The sequence below is a fragment of the Barbus barbus genome (genome assembly GCF_936440315.1).
Source record: "Barbus barbus genome assembly, chromosome: 46".
NCBI lineage: Eukaryota > Metazoa > Chordata > Actinopteri > Cypriniformes > Cyprinidae > Barbus > Barbus barbus.
In genome coordinates this window covers 13,670,278-13,683,035 of record NC_136724.1, presented here as the reverse complement: position 1 = coordinate 13,683,035, position 12,758 = coordinate 13,670,278, and the positions used below count along the sequence as shown (strand labels likewise).

Below are 12,758 nucleotides of genomic sequence, written 5' to 3'. Positions count from 1 at the left end.
TTTTCAACACATTCCTACTAGTCAAAGAAAAAAAGAGTATATTATAAAAACAGATACTGATACTGTATTCAAGCTAAGACTTGAGCTGGAAGTAGTAGACCATAACTACAAGTTTTGTCTGTGCTCAGCAATTAAATCATGACAGTCTTCCAAAAGAGTGCATTTCACAGGAAAACGATGTCAGTAGCAAATGCTACCGTACTTATTGAAAGCATCCAGTCATCGGGTCAGTAAGATTGTCATATTTTTAAGTCTCTGATGCTCACCAAGGCTGCATTTATTTGATCAAAAATATAGCAAATAATATTAAAATAAAATATTATTACAATTGAAAATAACGATTTGTTTTCTAATTTAATATATTTAAAAAAAAAAAATTTATTCCTTTGATGGAAAAACTGAACTTTTCAGCAGTTATTACTCCAGTCAGTGTCACATAATGAGATTCACAAAATAATTCTATACATAATCATTCTATACACAATTTTTTATCCTCTGCTATACAAAATCTATCATGCATATAGAACACATTTAACTTAAAGGGTGGTGATGGCGCAGTGGATAAGACACATGCCTTTGGTGTGAGAGACCCGGGTTCGAATCCACTGTGAGACACCAATGTGTCCCTGAGCAAGACACTTAACCCCTAGTTGCTCCAGAGGCGTGCGACCTCTGACATATATAGCAATTGTAAGTCGCTTTGGATAAAAGCGTCAGCTAAATGAATAAATGTAAATGTAAATAAATGTAAAGGGATAGTTCAACTGCAATACTTTTTGTGCGCATAGAAAACAAAAATGGAAGAGAAGAAATTGTTGCGTTAAGTCGTTATTTTTGTTTTCTTTGCACAAAAAAAATATTATCATAGCTTCATAAGTTTGAACCACTGATGTCACATGGACTATTTTAATAATGTCCTTACAACCTTTCTGGGCCTTGAACGTGTCAGTTGTGTTGCGGTCTATGCAGGGTCAGAAAGCTTTCAGATTTCTTCAAAAATATCTTAATTTGCATTTTGAAGATGAAAGAAGGTCTTACAGGTTTGGAACGACATGAGGGTGACAATTTTCATTTTAGGGTGAACTATCCCTTTAATGATGCATTTAATCTATAAGAGAAGGGGCTTTCGTTAAGAAATCAAATGGCATTAACTCTGATTTCATGTCGAATTTAACAGACTTCAGGTCTATTCGTAAATGTTAGGATCTTTCTCTGAAACTAATTCTTCAGCTTTGTTCTGGCAGGTGACTGGACTAAAGAAGACTGAAGCCCATGTGTTATTCCGACAACTTTTCTGCATTCAATCAAATTTCCAGACAAAGTGTTGCAGTCAAACACTTAACCTGACCATAAAAAAGAATCTGGTCTGCATTACTGCAGTCCTTGAATTACAGTCTGCATTTACGCTACCTGAAATTTTACCAATTTGTAATGTTCAGCTCTCTCTGATTCATTGCCACGCCACAGAGGGTCTGGTGGAGCAGGCACACACTGTGCTGATGAAAGAAAACTAAGACCAATCTCCAATTATCCTTAATTTGTTGTAAATATCGGTTTCAATTACAGTGGCACCCCTCATAAGACTCCGACTGTGAGTCGCACACTCCAATCTGTGGTTTCGTGTTGGAGAACGTGCAAAAACACGTGCATAAACACCCTGGTTCAAGCCCATAGTAAGGTAACAAGGCCCAGGTTGAGACTATTTGAATGATTCAGAGCAAACATTGTGCATTTGTGAAGTGAAGTGACATACGGCCAAGTATGCTGACCCATAATCGGAATTCGTGCTCTGCATTTAACCCATCCAACGTGCACACACACACACACACCGTGAACACACACCCGGAGCAGTGGGCAGCCATTTATGCTGCAGCGCCCGGGGAGCAGTTAGGGGTTCGGAGCCTTGCTCAAGGGCACCTCAGTTGTGGTATTGAGGGTGGAGAAAGCGCTGGACATTCACTCCCCCCACCTACAATCCCTGCCGGCCCGAGACTCGAACCCGCAACCTTTGGATTACGAGTCCGACTCTCTAACCATTAGGCCACGACTTCCCCTATATATATTATAATATATAGATAATATATATAGAAAGTATAGGTGACAAAAAGAGTAATGCATGTGTGTGTGTTTGAGTTTATACCTGTCCTGGTTGTTCGCAGGGAGACTGATACTCTGCCTGCTGACACACCTCCTTCACCTTCTTGTATTTGGGTAAGCTGTTAGAGTGTTGTGTGTTCAAGTTGCCTCCTGACTCATCTTTCTTGCGCAGGATTTTGCTGGAAGGACAAATGTGCTTTGATGAGTTGCTAGGCCACATTTTAAAGTTGGCAGCCTCACTTAAGTTTCGGAAGCCTGGGAAGCATAGCCGTCCCACCCAGGTCAGCATTCTCATAACTAATGTGTGGAGAGCATTATAGCTTTCACAGCACACAAAAACAATGCGACAGATATATCCATGATATATCTGTTCTCTGGAGATCTTTGTCCTAGTTAGCTGTAGTTAGAGTTCTATTAGATTGCATTTAAGACATTTTTTGATATTTGTTAAAGGAACAGTTCACTCAAAAATTAAAATGTGCTCAATGTACTCAACCTCAGGCCATCCAAGATGTGGTTTGTGTCTTCGTCAGAACAGATTTGGAGAAATTTGACATTAAATCACTTGCTCACCAATGGATCCTTCACAGTGAATGGGTGCCGTCAGTATGAGAGTTCAAACAGCTAATAAAATTTTTACAATTTACAAGTAATCCACATGACTCCAATCCATGAATTAACTTGATGTGAAAAGCAGAATTAAGTTATATAAAAATAAACAAATCCATCGTTAAGGCGTTTTAACTGTAGCTTCTGGCCAAAACACCAATCTATAAGCCATTATAACGCTTCCTCCAGGGGAAAAAGTCAATTTCTTGTTCTTTCACATCAAAACCCACACACATTTGTTTTTAACTGTTTTTGCTTGTAAACAGTGCTTGATCTGTGCATATTCCTCTCCTGATTCAGATGAGATAACCCTTTAAGAGACAAAGTAATATTATATGGAAAAAGGATTCATATTTTCGCCAGAAGCAACAGTTTGAAGTTAAAAACGTCCTAATGATAGGATTTATTACAAACATGCAGCTTGTTGATTATTGATGTTTTTTCAGCTGTTTGGACTCTCATTCTGACGGCACCCGTTCACTGCAGTGGATCCACTGATGAACAAGTGATGTAATGCTACAGCATAATCTACATCTTGGATAGCCTGGGGGTGAGTACATTTCCACAGATTGTCACAAAAATTATTCCTTTAAACCCAGCCAATCCATAAAAACAAATCATAAAAAGTAGAACTATAATTCTGTCGGCTGAGAGAACCCAAAAATCTAGTGATTGCCGTTGCCTAGCCAAGATATGAACACAGTCCATCAAAAAGCATGAATTAAAGTATTTTATGAAATTCAATAATACATATTTAATTGTTCATGCCCATTTTGCCTATTCTTACATTTAAAAATGAGCTTCACTATCATCCAACACCCATTTTAAACCTTTCATTTTTTAAAATATAAAGAGCTGGAACGCCGGATCATTCCGGCCCAAATTAACCTTCGCCTGTAAGGGAAATGAAGTGTTCTGCATGATTTCACCACAGCTGATTAATGAAGTAGTCACTAATCTGACTTCTCACAAAATGGGAGCTGTCGTAACCGTGCAAAACAGGTTGAATTAATGACATTTTGGTATAAACATGCCTCGAGTCCGTGGTCTGGCTTTATACACAACAGTTACTGAGTCACAGAAGCAACAGCCGGCACCGATCAACGATGTGCATGCTTTATGATTGCGCCATTCCTGAAAAACCTTCTTTCACTTAGCCTTAAGCAGAAACAAAGCACGGTCTGACTGTGGGAGCGGCAATATGCCATTACGCAGACTGACAGCTCCCTGTGAGTGACACGAGGAATGTTAGACTGTGCTTGTGCCCACGGCCACAGATACAATATATAGAGATCAGCGCAAGTTAAATAGGGTAACCTCAATACCATACCCACATTCCTCACAGTAGTCACAGAAATCAAGGGAAACGCTATGCACCCGTATTAAGTTAGAGTCTGATACCACAGGTAATATCATATATTTCCCCTGGGGAAGGATTTTTTCTGTCGTGAGTGTCTGAAACTTATCCGATAATAAGTCTAAAGCTGTCATCTGTAGCGTTAGAGTTCAATAGCTCCTGAGAACATATTTGATTGAACAATGTCTGATCTTACTGTGACGCTGTAGTGATTGGTAATTTGGATAAATAAGAAACTTTCTGTGATATTTTCCCACGTTTCTAAGTCAAGGAAAAAGGATATTTGTGCAATGGAATCCTAAAATCATAACACGTACTTCTGATCTTATCTTTTGGCAATTTTACAGTGAAATTCTGGAATGGTTTGAATTGCATGTGGTGAGCCTCCCGTACTAAATAAATCAATTCAAATTTATTTAGCACATTCTGCAGTATGATTGAGAAGAGAGGGGATAATGTTTGCCTTACCCCCGCTCCACGAGGAATGTGTCCCTCCAGACTTTGGGTTTCCGGTTGGGTTTGAATCTGCAATACGAAAACACAAATATTTTATTTCTCTCTCAATCTTGGTGTCATTTGCATACCATAACCAGATGTTTAGCTTGGCCTGAATTATGACACCTTAATCTGCTCAACATCATCTGCCTTCATGAGTGGCAGTGACCCCAGAGCACTTCCAGCATTCTTTACCTGCCAGAACCCCCTTATAAATGAACTCCAAATGTTCCCAAACCGTGAAACTCAACTTAATTGAATTAAAATCAATAAACAGATACTCCACAACCATTTATTACACTGGGAATGTGTTCATGGAGGGGATTTAGCTCACCTATTCCCAGCCTTTTCCTGCTCCAGAAGCTTCAGGATAGATTTTCCGTCCATATCAGGTGGAGTGTCCAGACCAGCTATGTCCAGGATTGTGGGTGCAAGATCAATGTTTAGCACAAGATGGTTGTTCCTATGGGGTAATACAAAAGATTATATTATATTATTATGAATATGCATCTCTCAAATGCATATGTTAATGTATACATTGTTTTAATATTTAATAAAAAGTATTTAAAGGAATTGTGTGTATGAAATGTGTATTATACCACATTATAGTGCTAATAATATCGTGTATATACTGTGCATACACATGGTAAATGTATATATTTTAATATATAAGTTAATACAAATAAATAAAATAGAAATATATACATTAGTAATTTTTTATAAATATATTTTCAAAAGAAAAATTATATATAAATTTACATAAATATATAATTTAATAGATATTATAATTTTTAAATGTGTATTCAATTTTTTTCATATATTGTGCATACACACAGTAAATGTAAATATTTTAATCTATAAATAAATATAAAATTAGTGTATTCAATTTTAATATAGAAATATGCAAATATAAATAAAGTGTGGAAAAAAATTATATCATGCATAATGTGCATTTCAAATACAAGTTGATTTTACCTTGCCCCTGGTTCCACATTAGGACCTCTGACAAAAAACGGCACTCTGAGGTCAAAATCATAGGGCATAGACTTCCCCTTGACCAGGCCAAACTGGCCAATGTGGTAACCATGATCAGCTGTGTAAATGATATATGTATTCTCCAGCTCCCCAGTTTCGACCAGGATATTATATATCTGGAAAGTAAACACACATTTCCATTCCGTTTAGGTATAAAGTCTGTGAAATATCCAGAATTTGGAGCAAGAAAGTCTAAAATGCTGACCTTTTCCACAGAGTCATCTACAGACATCAGCGTTTGGAGCCTCTTCCTGTGCAGGTAGTTGGTGAACTCCATGTGAATCGGCTTCATCGGACCGGTGTACTGCATGATCCAGTGCTTATCCATGTTTGGTGCGTAGTTATAGCTGGGAGTTCTGAGTGAATAAGCACAACATGCTACCGTGAGGAAAACATGCACCTGTCTGCCATTTCACAAGCACTTGCGGTTGTTGGAGTTGCCTGTTGTATAACATACTTGACAAGCATCAATAACAGCAGTCGCCCTCCCCCTCCACGGAAACGTACTAATTCTCCTCGCTAGGTGTTTTTCTTGGGCTCGCTCTCCATCTCTCCTCACACCATGCTGAGAGTCTCAGGGTTTCTTGGCAGAGTTTAATCGTTTGAGGGTTGGCACATGCATAAGAAAAATAATAGCTTCCCCAGCCTTCGGGCCCAAAATAAAGTTTGTAATAAGTCCAGCAACGACACGGCTATAACTCATTTGCATTTGAAGTGGAGAATAAAAAGCTGGGTAAACAGGAGGCTGTGGACTTGTTTGTGGAGCTAAGACTACGAGATGGCCACCTGTTGACTGCAGTTGGCCTCTCTCCACAGCTGAAAGACATGGCCTTCCTTCGCTTTCCAGACCAGACTCTTGTGCCTAGTGTCATAATGAACGATGGCCACAGGAATGCTCCATTCTGTCTGAGTGGACGGCTTATACCCTCTCCTCCTGAGTCCGCCTTTGTCCGCTCGCTCAACTCTTCACCCAGCTAGTGAGGCACACTAATATACCGCACAAAAGAAACCTGTCTCTTCGCATAGGTAGAGCAAATTTGGAATTTGGAGGTCAAAGGATGGAGTTAGTCCAGATTCGACACGTCACAAAGCAGGGTGGAGAACGCTCGTCTTTGAGATCAAATACTCGTGTAGTTTTTGCTATAACACAGGAAACATCACGTGTTTCAGAAATCTCCCTCAATACTCTTTCATTCTTATGTGATAATAAAAAAAAAGTGTTACTGGGAGGAAAAAACCCCCCACATACTTTGCCTGTCAAATTTATCACATTGCAATGCAGACTTTGTGCATTTGAGATTATTGGTATCAAATTAACACATTAAAAAGCTCACAGGATTACGCAATGCTTTTCTTCCAGACTGGCAAGAAAATCACCTGAGGCTTTATTTAACTTTCACATAATGACTCAAGCAGGGCCACCTAGTATGATTTCCTATTATGTAAATTAATTATAAAAGACAGACAAAGTGTAGTCTATTAAAATAAAATAAAAATTAATAAAAAACCGAATTAAATGACTATTTGTTAATTTATGCATGTTTTAATTATTTCGTTAAAAATAATTAAAACATACATAAATTAATAAATAGTAATTTAATTAGGTTTTTTATTAATTTATGCATGTTTTAATTATTTTGTTAAAAATAAAACACTAAAACAGACAAAGTATAGTGTATTAAAAATAAATAAATATAATAAAGTATAAATAATTACATTATTTATTAATTAGATATTTTACTTAATATTTTAATTGAGATATTTTACATAAGTAAAATAAATAAATAAGCAAAATATAAATAAAAGTAAAATATGCTTATTTAAAAAAATTATTTATATATCATAACTATAGTAAAATATGTCAAACAAATACACAAAATAAACTTGTAAAATATAACTAAAATACATAAAAATAAAAGTAAAAGTATAAATAAATTAATAAAGAAAGAAAGAAAAGAAAAAGAACAGAAAAGAAAAAGTTCTTGAAGCAATTTTTTTCCCTTTTCTGTATTTACCTCTATTTACCTGTTTTTTGGATGTGTGCTTTTGTTCATTTTTACACTGATGATAAATAAACCCCAAAAAGTGTCTGAAACCCTACTGCATCACTCCAGAGTGCAACCTGCGCCTGCCATCTGTTTCCCTGTTCATTTGGCACAACTTGCCAGGCAACCCTTTCGGCACCAGAGCGACTTGCCAGCCGATGTGAACATTGGGGTATCCAAGTGTGATCCATTCAGAGCCTATGCACTTAAAAAGATATTAATAACACAAAAGGGTCTTCTAAGACAATGCATTCCCCAAACCTACATACTGAAAGGCATGATTGATATGAGAAGAGCCAGAATGTTGTGTAGGAAGACAGGCTGAAAGAAATAGATAGGCCCGAGGGACAAAAGTGCGATGTCGCCCTGACCAGGATCCTGACATGCCTGGGATGTTAAGGACTTGGAGATGGATGGCCTGTTGCCACAGCACAGTTTGTGGAATAGGAACCTAGCCACGAAACTGATGATAGTGCAGTGAACCCATCAAGGTCTTGGCTCCGGAGTGAGAACCATAAAAATCTCATCCCCCATCATCTTACTTGGCATGTGCCAGAACTTTACTTGGATGATAAATCACTTTATTTTCATGGTGGTAGCATCGAGTGTGAAGTGCATTTCAGTGCACTGTCATCTCGTAAGAGTCTAATTTTAATGGCATATCCAAATATATGAGGCCACAAAAATTCCTAAAGCTACAAGCTTATATTTACCTGCAAGCCAAATTATAATGGTTTAAAATTTATAGGAAAATGATCTGCTTGGAATGCTACTGTTCTACAAAAAAAATGTGTCCCTTGGAATATCTTATTATAAATGCATACAGAACAATAAAAATATCTAGACTTAACAATTCGAACGCCAGTGTCTATTCCAGCAGGGCTTGGCTCTCGGACAGGACAGGCTGGGTTCAGTGGAGTTCATCATTGTCGCTCTAACAGAGTGTAACTGAATGTTCTGGGAGTCACTCACATGTGCTGGGAAGCGTTTGGGAAGAGCTCGGAGAACTGGGGAGCTGAATCCTCCGGGCCGTGAGGCGCTGCATGACTGATCACCATCATCACCGGCCGATGCGGGTACATGCGCTTGGACATTCGGAAGTAGTTGATGCTGTCGTTGGTAATCAAATCAGTAAAGTAGTCCTGGAACAGGAAGAAAAAAATCATGCATACATAAAGTGAATGCTCTCCACATGGATATGCTTTCTTTCACAGATTGAACAAATGAAGCAAGGGTCAATGACATGATATTTTTTTTTTGTCCAGATCTATTTATTTCCATTTTGGAATTTATTTGAATTATCATTTTAGATTAATTTGTATTTTTATTTGAATTTTTAAAAATTATTTAAAAAAACATTTAAAACAATTAAAAAAAAATTGAATTAATTATTTATAAACATTTAAATTGCAATTAATACATTTTGACTTAAATACACTGATTCTTTAATTAGCATGCTTTAATTCCTAAATTAACATTAAATTTGATATTTTTGGGGCGGGCATAAAGTCAGGTCAAGGCAAAATAACTGTCCCCATTTCATAAATGAGAAAAAAAGCCTAATTAAAAAAAAAAAAAATCTTAGGAAAAAAACAACAAATTCAAGTGGTTTGACAATGTTGTTATTTCTTGGAAATATTTTGATAAAATTGCATCACAGCTTTAGCTTATTAAATAAAAAAAAATAGATTATTATTAGATCCTCAAAATTGTGCAAATCTGATAAATATAGATACTTAAAAAATTATAGTATTAACTAAAATATTAAATTATAATAATATTAAAATCTAGACAATTAATTATTTCTGGATGTAAAATATCATGTGGTGCAACTTCCTAATGTATAAAATATAATAAAAGTAAATAAAGTTTTAAATAATGACTATAAAATGTAGCATACATACATATATACACACACACACACACACACACACACACACACACAGACATATACATATATATATATATATATATACACACACATGTATACAGTGTATATATATATATACATACAGTATGTACATACATACATACATACATACATACATGCATACATTAGCCACAACAATATAACTAATGCCATGATGTTCACAAGACAGTACTAAGCACAACAAGGGGTTGACGGCTTCACTCAATGTTAAGAGGGTCTTGGCCTCCATGAGTCTGGTGTTATGACAACACTGAGGTCTCAATCTTACTGCTATGAGGCAGCAGCAGGAATGTGCACAAGGGCTTGGGGGTAAAAATCACGTGATGCTGAGGCCGTAAGCCCTTTGATGGCACTGCTCCTGGTCTGGGCTGGCTGTGGGAAAGTCTCCGCACCCCCCTCTACCCTCCCCATCGCTAAAACATGCAGCTACCGGCATCTGAGGGAGTGAAGGTCTTGTGGAAGTTATTGTTTAGAGACGTGCTCAGTGGACCTTGTTCCTCTGCATTACAGCAAAACATATCCATGTCATGTCAGGGTCTCTGTTGTACAACTAATTGAACCAGCATGTTTGTTTATATTGGAAAACTTTACAGTATAATCTTGAATGTTTCAGTAAAACAGAAACTGAATGTACCTAACATAACTAATTCATTAAAGACCTTGAACTGAATGAAGGCACAAACTGTGCCTTTGCAACAAATTCCTATTGATTTACTTGTTGACTAAACAGGACTAAAAGGCTACAGCTAATCCGAGTAGTGTGACATTCTTCACCAATGAGAATCATTTTTGGTGCAAAATTTGGGGCAACATTTCTGGCCAAGATGTTCTTCTAAACCTTCACAGCACTGACTACCTATTGATTTCTTAAATCTCAAACATAAGTGAAGTGAAGTGACATACGGCCAAGTATGGTGACCCATACTCGGAATTCGTGCTCTGCATTTAACCCATCCAACGTGCACACACACAGCAGTGAACACACACACACCGTGAACACAAACCCGGAGCAGTGGGCAGCCATTTATTCTGCGGCGCCCGGGGAGCTGTTGGGGGTTCGGTGCCTTGCTCAAGGGCACCTCAGTCGTGGTATTGAGGGTGGAGAGAGCGCTGTAAATTTACTCCCCCACCTACAATCCCTGCCGGCCTGAGACTCAAACCCGCAACCTTTGGATTACGAGTCCAACTCTCTAACCATTAGGCCACGACTTCCCCATAAGTGCTCCTAACTAAGGGTTTCCAGGAACCACTTGAACACCTAGCCACAAAATTTCTGCAAACCTCATGGAGAAACCTTCAGCCTCTTGTGCCTCTCCACTTGTGGGTAACTTAACACCTTCATCCAATTCAACAAGCAGGTTATTGACATCCGAGCAACAGTCCAAACATTTATTTGCTCATCCCTTAGACTGCCTCCAAGCCAAATTATGCCCAAACCATGAAACCTCAGCACAAATTCCACATTCCCCAAAAAACATGCTGCCTGAGAGACAGCAAAAAAAGACTCCAAAAGCTTGTTTGGACAGCAGCTCCAAAACACTCTAGAGATGGAAGGTGGCCATGTCAAATTAAACTCTTTAAACTTTGATTTGATCACTTTGCTCATATTGAAGGTCTTGCACAAGGAATGGCAAAAGTCACTATCACTTCACATCTAGCCATACAATGCACTGTAAACCATGGCTATGTAGCATATAGGGCTGGGTAAAAATTTCGATTTCTCGATTGTCATTTTATGAAAGTATATTGATTTTTAAATCCCAAGAATCTATTAGTCTAGCCTGTTTTCAGTTAATGAATGGAACACTGTAGCACGCTTATCCCATCCAATAAATTGCAATAAGCTTTGTGCTTTGATACTTTTGATATGAAATCAAGTCTCAGGTTTCAAATTCTGTCCGTTTTATTACAGTATTCAAACAATAAATGCCGTTTTGGCACGTGAAATGCACGTGAATGATAATCTCCTCTGCTTTAATTCCAGTTTCAGCATGAAATAAACGAATAAACATCAGAAGGCATGGTAAAAGGAGTACAGCTTACTGAAATCCGTATCCTGTCTCATGTAATCGCTCAATCAGTGTTTCAACCGTGGAAAGACGTCAATATAAGCTTGTAAACAATCAAATAAACATAAGGGATAGCACTACACAGTATCAGTCTTAGATGTGGGGACACTGTATTTTTTTTCTCTGTGTATTGATTGTTATGGGGTGTATATGCTATCTGGTTGTTTTTAAATTTGGACCTTGTTTAAAAGTTTGATGATAAATATCACTTAACATCACATTTACCGACAATCACCATTTACCATAAACTCGTTAGTCAGCTAGAAAAATTTACTTTATTTTAGTGCTGTCAAACGATTAATTGCGATGAAATTGCATCCAAAACAAAAGTTTTTGTTTACATAATATATGTGTGTGCACTGTGTATATTTATTATGTATATATAAATACATGCACATGCATGTATAGGCTCCATTTCAGAAAAAAATATGTTCATATATTAAATATATTTATATATGATAGAAATTATATAAATATAGACATGTCAATGTAAACATTTTCAAAATATATGCTGTATGTGTGTGTATTTATATATACACAATAAATATACACAGTGTACACACATTATGTAAACATTTTTTTATTTTGGATGCGATTAATTGTGATTAATCATTTGACAACACTACTTTATGTTTGAATAAATCCATTTATAAAAAACGTTATGACCGCAACCATTTAAATGTTCATATTAAAAAAAAAATTATAATTGGAGTAGAAATATAATTGTAACCAACCAACCAACCCTCCCTCCCTCCCTCCCTTCCTCCCTTCCTCCCTCCGGTGTAATTTAAGCATTTGTATACAAATTAGTAAATTTTAACCTTCAACAATATAGTAATGTAATACCAGCTGACTCATGTATATTTTACAGCATTAATTTAGCATGTACTGTACATGATATACATCCAAAATAATCAATATCGAATCAAAAGCTTGTGAATCAACATCGAACCGTGAAATTTGTGTCAAAACCCAGCCCTACCATCATATAGTAATAATTAACCAATCTCATGAATGTGCATTTCAATGGCACAATTTTCTGTTTCTATTTGGTATACCATTTATAAACAAAAATGGACTTTTGTGTGCATGATACACAACTGGTAGGTTTAAGGGTGTGG

General features: G+C 36.9%; 1 protein-coding gene across 2 annotated transcripts in view; it reads right to left on the bottom strand.

The window, feature by feature from the left end:
* The window catches only part of sulf1 (sulfatase 1), a 43,814-nt gene that overhangs the window by 10,147 nt on the left and 20,909 nt on the right, over positions 1-12,758 (bottom strand). For both annotated transcript variants that reach the window (XM_079408765.1, XM_079408764.1), the window contains exons 5-10: positions 8,611-8,780; positions 5,799-5,949; positions 5,534-5,709; positions 4,893-5,021; positions 4,532-4,588; positions 2,141-2,276 (exon numbers count right to left, since the gene is read on the bottom strand). In XM_079408765.1, the coding sequence (XP_079264891.1) occupies positions 2,141-2,276; positions 4,532-4,588; positions 4,893-5,021; positions 5,534-5,709; positions 5,799-5,949; positions 8,611-8,780 (819 nt within the window). The remainder of the gene's footprint in view (positions 1-2,140; positions 2,277-4,531; positions 4,589-4,892; positions 5,022-5,533; positions 5,710-5,798; positions 5,950-8,610; positions 8,781-12,758) is intronic.